Source organism: Amborella trichopoda, chromosome 9 (genome assembly GCF_054954075.1).
Source record: "Amborella trichopoda isolate Santa Cruz 75 chromosome 9, AtrichopodaSantaCruz75HAP2 v2.0, whole genome shotgun sequence".
In the NCBI taxonomy this organism is placed as follows: domain Eukaryota; kingdom Viridiplantae; phylum Streptophyta; class Magnoliopsida; order Amborellales; family Amborellaceae; genus Amborella; species Amborella trichopoda.
Window position 1 is genome coordinate 44,964,193 of NC_142344.1, and position 19,898 is coordinate 44,984,090.

At 36.1% G+C, this 19,898-nt stretch overlaps 1 protein-coding gene across 36 annotated transcripts; it reads right to left on the reverse strand.

Annotated features, from left to right (window-relative positions):
* Positions 1 to 1,748: 1,748 nt before the first annotated feature.
* LOC18447101 (DNA replication complex GINS protein PSF3) lies at positions 1,749 to 19,556 on the reverse strand. Of its 36 annotated transcripts, none has more exons than XM_088847866.1 (10): positions 18,966 to 19,556; positions 15,623 to 15,776; positions 9,818 to 9,853; positions 8,726 to 8,849; positions 8,454 to 8,525; positions 8,224 to 8,324; positions 8,010 to 8,102; positions 7,677 to 7,816; positions 7,435 to 7,542; positions 1,749 to 1,768 (listed from the first exon to the last, which is right to left on the reverse strand). In XM_088847866.1, the coding sequence occupies exons 2-10, from the start codon at positions 15,742 to 15,744 to the stop codon at positions 1,764 to 1,766; spliced, it is 801 nt and encodes a 266-aa protein (XP_088703992.1). In that variant the 5' UTR covers positions 15,745 to 15,776; positions 18,966 to 19,556; the 3' UTR covers positions 1,749 to 1,763. The 36 variants fall into 36 exon arrangements, 35 of the variants coding, with proteins under 35 accessions (XP_088703992.1, XP_088703990.1, XP_088703996.1 ...); XM_088847864.1 differs by lacking the exon at positions 1,749 to 1,768 and adding an exon at positions 5,649 to 5,934; XM_088847863.1 differs by lacking the exon at positions 1,749 to 1,768 and adding an exon at positions 6,565 to 6,852 and having other exon boundaries at positions 8,726 to 8,759.
* Between the last annotated feature and the right edge of the window lie 342 nt (positions 19,557 to 19,898).

Consider the following 19,898-nt stretch of genomic DNA (forward strand, 5'->3'; position numbering starts at 1 on the left):
CATCTAAGCCTCATCCCAACTACTTGGGGTCAGTTACACAAATCCTAATCCGTTATTCCGCTATATTAAGAGTCATAACCCAGTCAGATCATAAGTCACCGTATCTTTCCCTACTACTTCCCATGTCCTTTGGGAACTTCTTGTTGCCCTTTCAGAACCTTCCACTTAAACCAAATCACCCCTTGTTACTAGTGTTTTTCTAGGCCAATGCTGTTGGTATATACATTGTAACCAATATTAAAAAAAACAAGTTTTAGGACTTTGTAGTTGATAACGCCATTGGTATGGGTTTTCTCAAAAAAAAAAAGAGGCCATTGGCATGGGTAGCCATTAACCCATAGCATGCATGATATCTATGTAGACAAGTGAGGGCATGCTTAATAAGAAATTTGCAATAAATACATGAACCAGCCATCTATAATGTCCTCAACTCATCATTTCAAGTGTGACACAAGCATAATCGAGAGAGAAAGAGAGAGAGAGAGAGAGAGAGAGAGATAGATAGATAGATAGATAGATAGATAGGTTTAATAATTGAGCAAGTTAATTGTTCGGCCATTCACATCACAAACTGATCTCCCTGTATTAATCATTTCTGGGTAGATGTTTTCTCATTATTGACATAAATATAAATTAAAAAGTCAGGAAAAAGGTTTGCCATGTTCAAACATCATCATCATCATCTAAGACTTATTCATATTATTTGGGGTCGGCTATATGAATCTTGTCCCTCCATTCTTTTCTATCAATGGTCATACCCTCAATAATGTTTTGACATGCACAGAAAATATTTATATGATTGAATGCCAGACCTTTATAGTCTAAAATTCAACCTTCAAAAGAGCAGCCATTTTTTACATGCATGGCATATATTTATATGAACGAATGTCAGAACTTTATAGGGTACATATAGAGTCTCTCTAATTTGCACCTTCTAATGGTGAACTCATAATAGTGTGTTCAATATTTTTCTATAGATTGCACTTGCCAAAGTTTTGTAAAATATATTTGAGTGTCAAGGGCAATGATGAAATGATTTGGCATTAGCATCTAACTATTCCTATTCATATAAAGTCATACCAAGACCATCCGAGCTAAATGTCAACCAATGCTTTTTCTATGGTTATTTCATCACTATTCTGGGCAAGTGATAAGCAAAAAGGTGCTGTCCAAAATCTTTAGAAGAAAGTATTTCGTTATAATATACGAAGTAAACCAATATGCGTGTCTATATTTAGGACTTTCTATCTTGCCCCACCTATGGTGAACTAAGAAAGTGTGCATCTCTGACGGTGAACTCAGAAAGTGTGCTCCACATATTTTTGACATGTATTGCTCCTACAATTGCATTGCATGAGAAGAGGCATGTTAGATCACTTGCCGAGGGCAACCACATCATCATATTTTTTTGGGTAATTACCACATCATCATACTTGACCTTGTCAAGTAAGAATTTTATCAGTTTGGCATTGAACATTTTGTGAAAGGAACAACTTTTCTGAGACAAAAGCTCTTAAACCTCCAGTAAATTTCTTCCTTTTTCAACACCTCTTAAAAATTAGTCTTAAAAAGATTTCTTAATCTATTTTTTCTTATGTCCACCTCCCTATTAATTTCCCTGGCAAGAAGTTCATGGTCCAAGATTTAGAATAGTTCAAGACCACTCTATTCGAAGATATTCAGAGCTTTGTTGACCAGCTGGAGCTTCTTTTCAACCTGAAAATAAATTCATGAGAGTAACCAATCTCCAACCACATTTTCAATCAACCTGCAAATATTGCAACGAAATGAGCTAGAATCTAAACGGGAAAGGACTTTTAATCCAAGAAAGCTGTGGTAATGGATTTCTATACATAACAAGGGAGACTTTCATCCTACTCCAAACTAATAGAAACCAGTCATGCCTGATCATAACAGGATCCAAGAAAAGGGAACCCCACAAGCACAAGTTCCACCAATTGTGAATGTTGATAAACCCTTAACCAATTCTGTACTGATCAAAGATACATAAATATGCACCCTAACAAAACAACAAAGACACAAAAGCCACATCTTTCCTATAACATACTATTACAAATACAAGGTCATATCGTTGTGTAGCATTTTAGGACTTAAATCTCAATCCTCCACTCCCATCAGAGATGTCACCCAAGATATATATATATAACGAGTGTTTCTCCTCAGGATCTCTATCATATGGATACTACTAAATGAAAGGTCATCTTGAAAACCAAAACATAGCCACTCACTAATCCAATCAAACAGTGAGAAAATGTTGCATTCTATGGTAGGAGCTCCTTGATATTGCATTAAGGGTCCTTTGACCGTGTTAGCTCTATCTCAAAGAAGCCGATGATATTTAAAAATGTCTCCCACAATACATCTATCTCGCCCAACACATGTACCGATGATAGGGGTGGAAATTGGGTCGGGTTGACCCGACATGGGTCCAGGACTGGACACAAACATTGGACTCAATGGATCAGGTCTGGGTCAAGGTCCATCCTAGACCTTATTGAGAAGGATCGGGTCTAGGTCATTATTAACTCGACCCACAATCCAATATTTATATATAAAAAGTTACAAGTGTTGAGCAATGTTTTTCCACATCTGAGATAGAGAAGTAGCAATATGTCAAGTCTCTAATGAAACCAATTTGGAGAAACCAAATCCCAATTTGGGCTTTGAAGAAATTCCCAGCGATTCACCTGGTTCACCTATTCCTCCTAGAGAATTCAGGTACCTAATTTCTCTTTAGCTCATGTATGAGCCTCTGGTAATTGCTTCCACCGTGGACGAACTAATCTCAAAGTGGCGCAGAAAGCATCAGCTCACCATTCAAGATCCACATGCACAGCCCGTTCCATCAGTTTTATGTGCATTCACCACATCAAATCCCTTTCCACCGCTAGTTCTGATCATTCTTTTCATGTTGCTCATATCCATGTATGAGATGTCATCCCATTATCATCATACACTACTCATAGTCATACATCTGCTTTAGAAAATTCTTTGAATGGTGTTCCTGCCTATGTATTGGATAGCATAACATCATAATCATACACCCCCCATAGTCACATAAGCAACAGATGGGCAAGCTCTTCAGATAATAGCTACTATTTGGATTCTTTCCACCATGAGAAATTGGATTGCTACAATGGGAGCATGAATTCTTCATGGAATAGTAGTTCTTGGGAATTGAATCTTCTTCTTTGAATTGCAGCCTTGGAATCTATGTAGAGCTTCATGCGAGGCTCACCTCACCACTCATAGACTCCCAATGCAAAGCACATAAGATCTTAAGCTTTTATTAAAAGGGCATGGTGAAGCCCACCATTATATGTTTTCTGAAGGTTTTTTCCCAGTCTTGACGGGTTTTCTTAAGGATGCTGGAGACTTATCTGATGTAAAAGCAGAGAGGGCCGGAGCAATGGCACTTAGAGCATTTGTAAGAAATGGCAGGTAAGACTGACTGAAATAAGACCGTAAGGATACACTACTCCAAAGGACTATGGCATATGGTACTCCAAGGCTACATCTACCACCCATTCCTCTTCATGGATTGTTGGAGATAAACTAGAATGGGACTCACATGGATATTCACATGGGTTTAGTTATTCTGTCAGTCAATGGGAATGGATGGTGGATTAGCCTTGAAGTACAACATGACATCATCCATTGGACAATGGTGTACTGTCATTTATTTTGGTGAGTTTGATTCTTGAGTATAGATGATATCTTTTATGCTTGGTCTGTTGTTTTCTTAGTAGAAGTCAAACTACATGTCCATTCAAAGATGAATGTTGCCTTCTTGTGAAATCTATTGATTCCAGGACAGCTGATGAGATTTTAGCTGTTTTGAAAATTTTGTCTGGCCACGATAGCTATAAACCCGAAACATTATTTTCAGGCACCATAATTATCTTGAAAAGATTCTCGAGGACCAAGTCAGGAAATGTCGGGTTCATGCTGTATAAAATACTGCATAATTTATCATCTCTTGGAGACATGAATTCCTTATTTATCTCATCAGGATGTATTCCCAATTTCCCATGCCTATCCCACTTTTATTTGATACCAAACTCTCAAGAGATTGCATAAGGATCCTACAAAAGCACTCCTGTAAAAATACTGATGGGTATATTTTCTCCATTGTAGAGTTTCTTGAGCATTGGATCTTCTTCCTCTCGCTCTGCACACAGAGTTATGATCATTGCCAATCATTTATGAGAGAAAGGGTTATCCCTTATGTCATCAATATTTCTGTTGATGGGAACTCAAGGGGAAGAGACAAAGCTAGGAAACTATTAAATCATTTGAGGGATCTTGGAGAGAGGACCTATCAAGGGGTTCAACCCCTCGTATTCAGTTTTATGTGGGTGTGACTTTAAACCCATAAAATTGCCATAACGAAAAGAAGCGAGCCTTGGAAAAGTCAGGAAAAAATTTTGGAAGGAAAATGAATCTATTTACCAAGCCCAAAAATTTAGCCCTGTTTTGAGAGAATAATTAAAAGTGTTGGTAACAATCTCTGTGCATAATTTGTGCAGGCTTATTGCATTTTGAGTTAAGGAGAGTATTGGTGAGCATTTTGTTGTAGCAAGAGTCATTGTAAATTTGATGCATTATTTTGTGATGCACACCTGTGTATATATAGTTATTTGTATTTGTGAGCGCCATCTCGCTATTCTCAAGTTGCTTATATGACAGGTGTTTGAAGATTTTCAGTCTCTCTTTTGTCATTTGAGTGAAAGTGATATAAGTTTTAGGGTCTGGCCTCATGGTTCAGACACCAGATATATAGGAAGTGGATCTCTTATTTAATAATTTTGTGTAATGAAACAGCTTAAACACTATGGTACTCAGAAATAAAAAATTGAAAAAATGGAAATGACATCATTATTTTCCAAATATTTAAAATAACAGTTTATTAGTTTTAAAAACATCCTTTTAAAATATTCGAGTGTATACAACATGCTCCGAAAAAGGCACATTGTACACTGAATCAAGCAAAAGAGCTATGTAAGAGTACTTTACAACATGAAATTTGGGATCCACTTTAGAATCAGCGGATGAGTATTTACCCAAAAGAGAAAAACTATGCAAGTTCTTGAAAACTTTAATCTGACGATCAAAAATTTGTTAAAGATGTTATTTTTTCAAGCACATACAAAATGTCTTCTTTTTTTTCTCCAGGTTGGTTGCTAGATTGAGGTTACATCCCAAAATTTGAGATCCTAAAAACACTCCTAGATGTAGGAATGAATATTGGAGTCGCTTCTTGGGGCCATATAATCCTAGTTTCTCCATTTACATGATATTTTCCTTTTTCCCAATTTTACTCCTTGATTTCCATCCTATTGTGACATTTATGTTTCCATACAAGCCTAACCATTATACGCTTCCCAAGGGAGAATATAGTGGATGTTATTGTTCAAAAACCGTATGGCCCAGTTTAGATATTGAAGAATCAATGGTTCCTTGAACTGGTAGAAGTTACATTATGATAGTAGTGGTTCTCCGCCCTGATAAACCCCTATACCAACCGAAATTAAACATAGAGAAAAAAAAGCAAAACAACAATGCACACTTGGACTGGCTGCTATAGCAGTGAAAAAGCATATGGTTTATCAAGGGTGCAGGCAAGAGGTCCTAAGTTTTTTTTCTGTGTTTCATTGTGACAATATACTTCTACTTTCAGTAAGCCCACTGGCAAAGTTAAATAATACAAGGGAAAAAGCAAATTTTAAAACCAAGGATTAAAAAGACTAAATTTCAAGCAAGAATAAACCAAACTCACAATGTTTTACACCTCAAGTAAAATAGCAGCATTCACAGCATCAGTAAAATGTACAAACACAGACTCACCCTTTTCGTGGAAATATCTGCTCATCCAATTGCATAAACACATCCTCCATGCTCACATGCACAGTCCTACATCCAAATAATAATTTTGCCTTTTTTTTAACATTAATAATAATCTTGCTTTTTTGGACTAATAGTACATGACCTGAGGGCTAGTAGGCATGCACATCGCTCTCCATCTGCAGCTCCCTCTCTCTCTCTCTCTCTCTCTCTCTCTCTCTCTCTCTCTCTCTCTCTCTCTCTCTCTCTCTCAAAATTGTGTGGTCCATATGTAACTACAAAGGATGGTTTTTATGAGTCCTAGGACTCACATGGAGATATGTCCCTTCTTCATGACACATTTTTGGGATAGATTTTGGACCTAATTTTATAAGTATATATAATCTCATCATGGAGGATGTGAATGTGTTAAAAAGAATAAATTTTAAAAACTAAAAATAATTATTTTTTAAAATATTTTCAAACTTATTTTACCTTTTTTTGGCGAGAACACAACCCCACATCCATCTTAAAGATGGATGTGGGATATCTCAGGGCATACGTAGTTATTCGTCCCCCAACGCACAAACCACTGTACCAACTACAAATGAGGTATCCATTTTCCTTTACGTGTGCTTTGAATGGCCAAATATAAAAGTTATAGTGATAATGCATGCCTTACGACTTTCATAATGGCATGATACTTTTTGGGCCAGCAAAGGCTCTATAACTTTCTTTGTCTTTATTTATTATTATGTCCTTTAAACTACGCATGCAGTCCAACTAATTATTATACATCCTTTCAAATTAAGAGTGTAGTCTTTACTAATTGTTTTCTATCATTTACTTTCCATTTTCTTGTTTTTGCTTCACTTTGATCTACTTGTCTTGAGTGTCACAAGTCATAATTTTGCTGATTAAGAAAGAAAATTCTGACAAGTTTGTAGCAAGCATATGAGACAAAAGAAATATCTGGCAAGCTTGTAGGTATCATCATTGCCAACCAACCTGAAAGACCCAGCGGATATGAAGGGCAGTAAGTATCGCACTATGCAAAAAAGCTTGTCACAGATTTTGCAACGATTTAAAAAAAAAAAAAATCCCTATACAAAACTTCATGGAAAGCATAAATGAAGCTGTGACTACCTCAGCAAATTCAAGTGTCCAAAATACATAAAGTAGCCCCAGTAAAACAAGGCTTTGCCTAGACTTCAAAAAGTACAACGCCATCATATTTAAAATTATTTTGTTGAGCTATGTTTCTTGATTTGGAATTTCACAATCACATATGTTCCAGATTAGTCGATTACTACTAAAATTTCAGTGATAACTATAAAGACTAATCCTACTCAAGAACATCAGCAATATTGATATTTCACTAAATTACAAAAGTTCGCAAATTGCAAGAGACTTAAAGAAACATCCCAAATACAAATCCATGGCTAGTTAGTTCACATTTTTCACTTAGGATTACATGCCAAGCCTCAAGCATGAACAGCACAACCAAGAAGATGGATAATTTCTCACATTCTTGAATATAAAGCTTGCAGAAAGAGTATACAAATCATGGGGTTGGTCCATGCATCTCACCGATTATTGGCTTCCTTTTCCTTCCAAGCACTGACGCCCTCTCCAATCTTGATACCCCTAATCTCCACTCCTTGAATGCTATCATTGAATTCCGAGCTGCTTCGTATACTGAAATAAACAACCAACATGTTCCTTCCTTAGTTTAGTCACAAGTGCAATTATAATATAAGAGGAACAAAACAAGTACTGAAGCCACGGAAATCAAAGAAAGTTCAAATTGAACAAATGGTAACTTCACTCACAATTGGTTTCTTCTTTGGTGAGAAGAGGCAAAAACTTGGGAACAGCGGCAAATGCAGCCCCATGAGATTTGCTCAAGATTTCCTTATACCTCCCATTAAATGTTAATGAGATGAAGGCCCCAAGCTCCTTATCAGCAACCCTACCATCAACAAAGAGTAAGACGATCCTGTCCTAAGTATAACTTACCATCAACAGATATATTGACTAAGCACATTTAATTGCTGCAATTAAATATTCTCTAATTGAACCCTCACAAGACAACTTACACTATTTTGAAATTCAAAATAGAGATAAATACTTGAAGGTAGAGGTCAGGATAGGCAACAACTTACATGGGCGCAATCTTGTATCCTAACTCGTAAAAGTAAGGACACCGACTCCTCAGATCCACGCACGCAGGATCAGCCTGGACTTCCTTCCTTGTCCTACTCATCATTTCAGAAACACTCCATTATAAGAACACGTAAATAATTTGATGAGATATCTTGTCGTATCTGGTTACTTGTACCAATCATTATTTAATTAAGTGGATATGAGAGCACTCACTTTTGATTGAAATGAATAGGCAAATTAATAGAGGCTGCTTCTCGCAAATACAGTTCCTGAGCAAGCCAGAAGGTCACATCAATCTTCGCACCTTGTTCAACCTGAGTGATTCAATTTCAATCATTAGACAACTAGTGGAGACCGATCAAGATAATTCTCTAATGGTTGTATATCAACCCAAATTAAGTTATTACCATCTGATAAAAGACAAAAAAAAAAATATACCCTACACTATTAGTCTCTGATCCAGGATCTAGAAGTCCAACCCCATTTGCTGTCACTTGAAATACGACTGAAACGAGCTGCAAAGCAGATAATATTTTGGATGGTAAGCTCGAGAAAAAAGAAAAATTTATCCATGCAGATAAAAAAAAGATATGCAGATAAAATTAAGAAACTCCATTACCTCTTCATCCACAATGATGTCATCAATGTCATAATAGTGAGACATTGGCAAGTAAAGCTGTTCAATTTATTTTCCTTTGCCGAAAAATCAAATTACCTCTATCCAGCTGCAAACTACAAACTTTCCGAAGCTTCTTGCACAGTTCAAAGACCTTCTATAGGTTAGCATACCAGTGGAAACAAACTTCTCATGAAATATCCATAATAATAGGCCAAATACCCTGGAAAACAAGTTGTAAGAATAGAGGCTTCAAGAAACGTGCACATGCCTGCAGAACAAATACACTGGAAACAATTCCATTTTAAATGTCAAAAGATTGCCAATATCCTAAAAAGAATAGGAAAACTTCTTCACATCTTGGTTGATTTACAACTCAACTTCATGGGACAATATGCACTCCTATTAATCCAATTGTTGGCACTCTTCATGACAAAGTGTATTACGCATATTACAACGGCTAAAAACGCTAATGATGCACCAAAACATTTGATTAAATCAACAAATACGAGAATACATCCATAGTGCACATCTGTTACAAAATCCAAAGATTGGTAAAATCTTACAAACTACGAAACCCAAGATATTTCCCTTATAAAAACTGAATCTAGTGCTTCGAATAATCCAGTGAGAATCAACACAATTTACATAGGAGAAAGAAAAATCCTGCATATCTATAGACCCAACAAATTGCCAAATCATGCAAGAATCAATGCAAATGACATGTGAACATAATGAAATCTAAAACATTTCTAAGAAAAAACAACTGGAATAACACCAACTTGTGCAGGCACCACAAATCTAGGATCTGGGGCCGTGCTATTAATCAGAATTCATAAATTTTAGGGCTTCTAGTTTCATGTCAGGCCAAATATAGGTCTTTCTTTTTTTTTCTCTTTTATTTCTTTTTCCTTTTTTTTCTTTGGGCTGGGAGGGGGAGGAAGAAGAGTAGAGGAAGCTTGAACTGTTCTTGTCATACAAAGCCATAGCATTGGCATAGTCACCTATGGAGGAAAGAGATGGGTTTGAGAGGCGGTTTTAAGAGAGAAACAGATGGAGAGAGAAAATAATCTAAGAGCAAGAAAACCTACAAAAAATTAAGAGGGAGAAATTAGACAAACAGATGACCAACAATAAAAGAAAATCATAAAAATAGCCTAGAGAGAGTGAGAGAGAGATTGAAAAACTTACGAATTTCGAACCCTATTTGCTTCCACCCTCCAGAACCTGCCAGTGTTTAAATCCGCCCGCTTGTAAATCAAATCAGTGTCACAGAACAGAATGATAAGAGTTGATCAACGTAGATCACTCATGAATATGAATATTTCACCAAATAAAATAAAAATTTTTCCCATTATTTCCATGGCTGTACCCTCAAAACCTTGAAAATTGAAAGTCTGAAACTACGAGCAGAGGGAAAATGAGAATGCAAATCATAGAGAGGGAAAGCGGAATGGCCTTTCAAGTGATTTCGAGTGGGGTTGGCATACTGCAAAAGTACAGTATAGTCCCCATTTCTAACTGTTTTTATATAGTGAGGTACACCTCAATCCAGTCAAAAAAGTTTTTTCGTTTGTTTTTTAGGTCTAGGAAATACTCATCTTGTGAGTTTAGACTTAGAGTGAGCCCAAAAATTTCACATCAAGAACCTACTAAATGTTTGATTGGTGGAAGTTTTAACTTCTAAATGTTTTGGCTCCACAGGATTCAAGGAATTGAAAAATCCATTTTCTCCTGCCCCTTCCGTAACCCATGGAGCAAAAACATTTGGAAATTTCAGCTGATGCCTATTAAACAAAAGCATCCTAAGGCCCGTTTGGAAACCTGGAAACAGGTCTTTGGGGACTCATTTCCATAGAGACTGTGCATTTCTACAATTTGATGCAATCTGGAGATGGAATTTTAATCTTGACATGACTATCTGCATCCATGTTTTGAAGTCCAAACCTTGAGATACGTATTCCACCAAAACAGGTAGAATACAAATTTTCTAGAGATGGCTCTACCCACGGAGCAGGCAAACTATAATAATTTCTAATTTTAATAATAATAACAATAAAGCTATCATTATCTATTTTTTATAATAATATATAAATATTAATATTATGCATATTATTATACTATTATAATATTTATTATTAATATATTCTACTAGTATTTTTTGGAAAAAGTTTATATAGAGCCGAGGCTCTAAACAATCAAATTAGAGCCCACCTTAAAAAATTCACCACCTCAAATCCGCCAGGGGGGTCTAAGAGCATCACTCAAGCCTAGGTTGCCATCCTGGGTGGGGAGTCATTGGGCGGCTGCCTAGGCACCTAGGACCTCACCTAAGCAGGCGCTTAGGACCTAGCCTTGGGCGGTCACCTAGGGCCTGCGGCCTGCCCAGGTGCGAAAATGCCTCTCATTGAGGGGCATTTTAGGATATTTATTTTAAGCTTCTTAAAAATGGGGTTTAGGTCCATATGCAGTCTAAACCCCATTTGAACCATTTTAGAGAGAGAAAAACATAAAAAAAAAAAAAAAAAAAACATAAAAAACAAAACAAAACAAAACAAAAAAAAAGAAGAAGAGATCTTGTGATTTCCATAGAATTAAAGGGTTTCACATAGTTATGAGAAATCTATCTAAACATTACGCATTGAGTTTAGGTTTAGTTTTGGAGATTTTTTAGAACTATTAAAGGGTTTTCTAGAAGATTTTGAGATTGAAAAACATCTCAAAAGTAGAAGTTTGAAGATTGAGCAATCAAGGTTAGTGAAAAATTTTGTTTTTACATTGCTTGGATTAATTTGAGATGTCTTAGGAATCTGATAAAAGTGGTAATTGGGTTGTAAATATGGCTATAACCCAAATCCTTTAGATAAAAATTGCATAGAATGTAATTATTGTGAGAAAGATACAAAATGGGGGTCTAAACCGGTTTAAGAAACATAAAGTTCCTGATGTGATTGAGGAGTTAAAAAATTATATGAGTATATTAAAAAATAAAAAAGACGAAAGATAAGCAAGCATAATAGAGCTAATGTTTGGAGTTTGTGTTAATTATGATGATAATGATAGTAATCAGGAGGGGCGTGAAGAGGTGAGACAACTTGTTATGTCCCAGACTAGGGGTAAAAGATAGGGAGTTGTAATTGGTTCTGAGGTGGGGGGCCTAAGAGGCCTCGGGTTATGAGGCGGGCCTAACCCTGAGGTTCCAGGTGAGAAAACAAAGAAGCAAACAACTATTGAGAATAAGGAAGAGAGAGAGAGAATCGTACAATACATTGCTAGGTGGTTTTATAAGGCGGGCCCTTCAATGCCGCTTGCCTAAGCAGCTTCTATACCTTAGGAGAGGCAATTGGCCAATTTGGGCATGGGTTGAAACCTCCAACCCCATATGAGCTTTCAGAGCCTCTTTGAAAGAAAGAGGTGAATGTCACGAGGTAGATTGTGGAGTCACGAAAAGATACACGGCTTAATATGAGGTTATATTATGATTGATACTTTGAGTGATAAGAAGAGAAGAAGTCAGATGAATTTGTTGGTGAATTGTTCTTTAGGGATTGTTTTTTTAAGGTCTATTGATGCCTCTGATGATAGTTATGATACCCATTACAAATTTACAGTAATGGAGAAAGGGCATCAAGGAGGTTGGGGAGCAACATGTTATATAGGTTGTCACAATTAATGTTGCTTGTAATGTTGTTGTTGCTAAGTTGTTGTGCTTAGTATCTTTTGGACACCATACGCAGCACAATATATAGACCTCATGCTTGAAACTATTGGCGGTTTGAGTGAGATTGCAGGCGCAGTTAAGAAGGATAGGTTAGTTATGACTCATTTGTACTCGCACCTTCATTCTCAGCATGAGGAGCATATTTACAAAGAAGAAGGAAATTGTGCGGTCCGGGATCACAAGATTTGCAACCTAGTACCTATCCCTAAATATCATACATTCAAGGATTGAGATAGATGTTTACCTCTGATGGTTGGAGAGCATGTAAGTAGGGCAGGATTCAAAATGGGAAGAAGGTGAGAGATATTGTTTTTTCTAAGGCTTTTTGCTGAGGGGTGAAGGGCACTCTTAAGGTATTTTTTTCCCTTGTCAAAAATCTTTCACATGGTTGACAGTGACCGCCCTTCATGGGCTACTTGTATGCGGCAAAGGAAAGTTACAAGAGAGAGAGCTCTTAATTTGGATGATGACGTGAGCTGCTATGGGCCAGTTTCGAAGATTATTGATGAGAAATGGTATTTTTTTAATGCAGCTTTTGATTATCCTGATAGGGATATATACACAAATGATGCAATTATGACTGGATTTAATAAGTGTCTGGATGTGCTGGTCCCTAATCAGGATATCCAAGACATTATATACGCTGATGAGCTAGTAAGTTAGAAGTGCGTATTGATATCGTTTGGGAGTCTAATAACGTTGAGTGAAAGGACCAAAATTGATATATGTAATAATATACTTAACCCAGTCCTCAAGTTCAAGTTTCATGTTTGTTGCTTGTATTTATATTTCATATATAATTGTAATTCACAATCAATTTGCAACCAATTGGCAGAGCCAACATGGGTGTAGTGCTCCAAACTTACAAAAGTTGACCATTCAACTTTTGAGCCTAACCAGTATTTCATCCGGCTATTATTATATTGATGATGAATCAATGTCTTGGATTATATTTTCCTATGTTTACTATGTGTATGGACTATAGAGTGCATGGAGTCTGGACAATGGTATGGACTATGGAGTATGGTCTAATGTCTAATGGTTTGAAGTTTGAACTCTGAACTTGAAATGTGTTATATAGTGCATTTATTTAATTTTTACATAAAATCTGACCCTAACACTTGGATCTTCAATGTTTTTTACTCTACCTAGGCTGCCCAGGTTCTGGGTGGCCACCTAGGTGCCTGCCTAGGTGCTGGGTGGCATGGACCTCTGGCCACCTAGGCGCCTCCCGACATTTTTTGCAACATTGGTTTTAGCTTTCCTATTTTTGCTTCTCTTAATTTCCTTCTATTTTTCCCAAATTTACTATACAATATACAGTTCTTGGGTGTTTGGATTTCTTGAAATCGATTTGCCGGTGATAGACATATTGGTTTTGAGGTATTGTATTTGTTGTAGTGGGGGGTTCACCGAAACAAGAAAAATCGAGTGAGTCTCAGTTTCAAACACCTCTAACTCTCTGTTCTCTCAATAATATCCTAAAACTAGATGTTATTCTCAAAAAAATAATGGTGCTAACATTCTTAGCCACATCTAACTCTCTGTTCTTTCAGTAATATCCTAAAACTAGATGTTATGCTCAAAAAAATACTGATCCTAACATTCCTAACCATAATTACAAGATCACATTGGTTACGATTTTGCTGATGTTGAAGATTCGAGTTCAAACATAACTCGTGTCTGATAGAGCGGGGATTGCCCAGTTTGATGGTTTCCATAAGTTATGTTTGCCAACAGGGAGATTGTCAAGTCAAATGAGTTCCCTAGGTTTGTTAAATTTGAGGGTGCTTTTATTCCACTATCAAATTCCATAGTATATACCATGACGGATGAAGATGGCATCATTTGAGACCATTGTGGTGATGATGTACTAAATTATGCAATCCCTACACTACACCACAGAACCAGTGTAGTAAGTGGCTACAACTTTTCTGCTTGGTGGATATATTGCTGGCCGATGTTTTTTCTGCCGTCATTTCTTATCTCGTTGATAATCTTGTCCTTCCTTAATAATGTTGAGGGAGTCATGGGTTCTCTTTACCCATGGCCTTCCTCTAAATGTAGTCATGATTAGTAACCTCACTGCAGCACAATGGAGTATCAATGATGGCTTCAAGGTGCTTGTTGGTCTTCCATCCTACCACTAGTGGAGTTCCTCTAGCTCTTGTTGAGCTTGCAACCACACCACCTTTAAAGAGCGATCTGCTTATAGAAAAATAATCATCTTGACGGGGTTTATTAAGGAAATATTAAATTCTTTCAGAGAATGGGATCCAGGTAGAGGTGGTCTGGGTGATGGGTACTGCAACGTGATATTTTGAGTGCCAGTTTGGATGTACCCAAAATTGGAAAATTTTGTATTGCAATCTGAAAATCTTGTGGAATGGACTTTAAACCATTTGGACAACCGCAACATTTTGTTAGATTTTTAGATTGAAAGAAAAAACACTGGTTCCATGCACCTTTCATGAAGCCCCTCTCTTTCTTGACATCTTTCAACAAGAGATCAATGAATTGGCTTCCTCTACAGGGTTCCATTGACTCATATTGTTATGGTAATCTTTGGCAGTTATAATAAAGCCTCGTTAGGTTGATTTCTTTAAACTAGATGGCACTAAATATTAAGCATAAATAAATAATAAAAAGTGGAAGGCATTATAGCTCAAACATAATTAGAGAAAATGCAGAGAAAGTCAGAACAAAGTATCACAATGAATTTTAGTAATCATTGGAAGCTCAAAGTACAATCCAGTAACCAAGTTCTACAACAACGAGAATGCAGATCTATATCGCCTAGACAATTTAAAGAGAAACATGATCGACTTTCTATGCCTATGTTGCATTGTTTCCCGATGAGTAAGGTCTATGCTGCATAATCTACTATGCTGCATAATTTACAACAAAACATGTGTAGAATTTGAATTGTAAGCATTGAAACCATCCAAATCAGATTGTACATTATTCCCAATATATTTTCCTTTATTTTTATGTTTTCCACAAAAATTTTACAGTTTTTTAATTCCAATGAGGTATGATTTCTCGAGTAAACGCCTTATCAGAAACAGCCATCAATAGCACTGGAGATTGGCAGAATTGATTAGCCCAACATTTTAAAAGTCTATGCAAATGAGTAATTACATACGGCTAGGAAATCATTCCAACTTCGGCAATTACAATCCTCCTTGTATCATACCCATCCGAAACCAGATACAGCCATAAGTTTTTTTATGTGACCATACATGGTTCTAAAGTACTTATGCTTTTTCTTTTACCTGATTCCGATGTTTATTGCCCCATAGTTGGTTCTCATGGCTTCTACCATCCGTCCCCATGCACCAATAGTCCTATTTTGATTGCATCCATTGCTAATTTCTCTTGCCTCCCATATTATCATTAGTCATACTTGACGATGTGTGGGGGTCCATCCTATTATAGGAAAACAACAGATTTATTATATTCTATATAATCATCCAACACCATACATTCATTGCATACATCATTATAGGCTATACTCCAATATACTTTCTAGAATCACCAAATTCTATCATGCCTTATATCACCACTCATCCATCTCAAAAGATAACTGTGGGAGAGAATCATGAATTGTGAGGTCCTAGGGGTTTTATCCGAAAGATAACTAGGTGAGAGAATTTTGAGTAACTAAGAGCAATCAAGTGATTAACAAATCACAACAATATCAACCATATCAACATTTCGTTTACTTGTATAAGGGTTCATTCAAAAGTTCCATCCTAATTTGTAGTAGTATGAGACATACAAATTGGAATGAGTTTTTTTGAAGCTACACACATCTCAATAAGCTCTGGGGGGATTAAACTGTTCTCACCTACATTATAACAAAAGATTTATCTCCCCAAGATCCGCTATGGGGGGAAACAATATTCATTACTTCACCAAAGTATTTATAACAAAAGATTTATCTCCCTAAATGGGCTTTTTTAGTAAACTATCAATAACAAGCCCATCGGCTGAAAAGAAATGTCAAATTCTAACTCAAGAACCCCAGAAAAGTCAAAAATTGCAAATGCTTTTGTACCCTCCAGTATAACACAAGGCAATAGATTAACTAGAAAACATAATAACCTGAACCTAAAATTGCAATTAGTTCACAAAAATATTACAGATACGAAACCAACGTTTTCAGGTACAAAGACCTCCAATAGAAATAAATCAATGCACTGTTGCTGACATACAGTTGCAGATTACAGTCAAAAGGGATGATAATAGCACCCAATCGTATCGATTTTGAAAAGGAAAATGAGCAATTGACAGAGAGTGAGAGAGGTACAATATGGAACCAAATGGGCAATTCCAAGGGTATAACACAAACTGCATCATTTGGAACGATTACAAATGTATTACACATTAAAACATGATAGCCGGTTTCCATTTAACAAATGCAGCAAAGTACGATCATTCCATACAAAATAGCCTGCATAATGACATAGAGTCAAGAAAAAAAAAAAATCTTAGTAACCAAATAACTTGGGTTGGAATTATAGGATTGCCCCAAATCATAAGATTTTACATGGACGATGGAAAATACTAAAACTGGGTCATATTAAAGACTAAGAAAACTACACTTTAACCATCACAAAATCAATAAAAGGCCAAAATGGAATAAGATTTAAAGCCGCAATAAAGCATCTTCAATACATGACAAACTAAAGAATTTACTGTGACCATGAAAACTTATTGGGGAGAGAATGCGATTAACCCAAAAAAACATATATCATTAAAGAGGAATATAGTAAGTTGCTGTTAGTAGAAACCAAAACTGAAAACCTTAAAATCATGAAGCCATATCATACCACATAGTTTCCATAATAAGTTCATAAGTCCAAGGGTTATAAGTTTCTTTAAATTTTCAATCATTTTATTAGATCTTTGGTTCTGTTTTCCCTGTGTGGTATTAGAGTTCAAGGGTTTTCCATCATTAGTTGATATTAGAGCAATGCTCATTCTCATAGTGCTTGTGCGTGATAGTTGTTAGAGGATTTTGAATTTGTGGTGGTGGTGACAAAGTTACATGAGAGGAATTCAATGATCTATAAAGGAGAACTGAGAAATTGGCGTGTAAGTATGCACAAAGCATTCGAGGTGGAAGGAGAGAGAGATTTGTATTTCTCCTTTTATTGGAAGGAAAGGGACATTTTCTTTTGGAAGGAAGGAGACATTGGCTAGCAATGTAAGCTTGTTGATATCCTTGACAATACTCACTTCCATATATTAGCCACTTGAACTCCAAATAGCTATCAACATGTGAACATCTACTGCAATGACTTCGGGTGTACATTGACAGCTCGATAGTCTAAATGGCGACCTCAAAAAAAAATGTCAATTCTAGACCAATGGTTTACATACCTATCCGTCTTTTGTACGGCTAGCATCAACCATGATTTTTTGATATCTCAAGAGTAGTTGAGAACCTCATAAACCTCCATAATCTACTGAGCAAAACAACCAAATACTGCCACAAAAACTATGGTGATTTGCCAAGACCAAGTGATTTGCCAAGACTCAGAATTTTGTGTGTGTGGGTGAATGCATGTTTAGCACTTACAGCAAATAGGTAGATAAGAACCTTTCAAACCTTTACAATCTCATAAGCAAAACAAGTAAAGCAACACTGCCACGAAAACCACAACAATCGGTGAAAGAAACACAGACTTGGGTTTCTTTCTCCTACAAATCCCTTCAATTTATCTCTTCCTCCTGTTAATAACACAAGTCTGTTGAACCATCCATTTCGAACAATCAATCCTAAGTATTAAAAATATGTCAAATATAGTTTTTTATCTGAAGACAATCATATAATGATTTGTAAGTAGGTCCCAAAATTTTAAATCCACAAAAATGTTGTTGGGTTTCTCCCAAGGTACCAAGTAGACAGTTTGCTATAGCAAGAGAAAGAAAAAGTACACTATTGAACACAATTCTATTACACTTGTCGTTTAGAAAGAGGCTCAGGTAAAAAAAAAAAAAAAAAGGAAGAAGAAAACCATACAAATAATTTGAAAAAAAGAAGCAATGAAGGAAGAAATATATTTTACTAACATCTAAGAAATTAGTTTCTTCCTTTCTAGGCTTTATATCTCACTATTTTCAAGGGTTTTCATTTTATTTGTTAGGGCTTTCTCCTTTTTATTGACTTTTAAGAAATTAGATTCTCCATTATGGGCAAAAAAAACAAGGCATTACTGGAATTAATAATGAGCAACACCAAAAGAGTAGAAATAACTCAAACCATAAACTTAAAATTTTCACACAAATCCTGCTGATTTTCATGTCAAATGCATAAACCTCACAAATTTCACCTAAGCAGAGAATGCCACAACCCAATATAATCTGAAATCACAGTATAAAGTTAAGAATACAATAACAAACAGAGAGAGAGAACGAAAAAACCCCATTATCAATCCACCATTGCCATACATTTCAGCAAAAAAATAAAAACCTACTTTATACTATGATGAAACGTAAATATCCATCTCTACATAAATAAATGAAATTAGAGAACAAATTCCCCACCATCTTCATTATTTATTAATTCAAGAATAGCAAAATTACAAGAAAACTGCACAAAAATCACACCTTCTACACCAAAAGCCCTGATCGGCTATTTGGAGCCAAATGCACCTTCTAAACCACCCTGATTTGTTTGGGGTTCTTGAGCCACCTTCTACACCAAAAGCCCTGATTTGGCTATTTGGAGTCAAATGCACCTTCTACACCAAGCCCTAATTTGTTTGTGGTTCTTGAGCCATATTGATTGGCTATTTGGAGCTTCTGAGTTTGCTGGTGATCTTCCTTTTTTTTGGGGAGCAATGAGAGAGATGAAAAAGAAAGTGAGTGAGGAAAAAAGAGAGAGAAAGCTTGGAGAGGGAAGAAGAGAAAAAGAGAGGATCCAGGGAGATGGTGTGAAGACGAAGATAGAGGGGAGAGGAACAGGAGGAGAAGACGAGAGGAGAGTTAGGGGAGAGAAGGAAGAAGAAAGCTTGCTGGTAGAGAGAGAGGTGGGGAGAGGACGAGAGAGGGACGGAAGGAGAGAAGAGCGGGAGTGAGGCGATGGATTTGGGGTTTTGAAAGTGATATAAAGCACGTTTTAATCTCGTCCTTCGATTGCCGAAGAATTTAAGGGCTAAAATTTAGCCAATTCATCATACGTGCATTAGCCTATCAATCGGTGAATTTCAAGATCTTACACTTTATAAATTCAAAATTATTATTTTTTAATATTATTTATCTAATAACAATAAAACCATCCATAAAAATAAAAAATAAAATTTTATTTTTAAAGCTTAAACTTAAACATCTCATTAAAATGAAAAGTTTATGTTAATTGAGTTAGAAAGTACTGTTTTCATTTTTTTTTTTGTTTTTTTGTGATTGTTTATTAAAATGACAACAATATATATTTCTTATATGGTCATAAAATAATTTTTTTAAATTGTTCCATCGTATTACATCGGTTACATAAAATCATTGCTCGATTGGGGAGATTTTTGAAATAAGCTCTAATCTGAT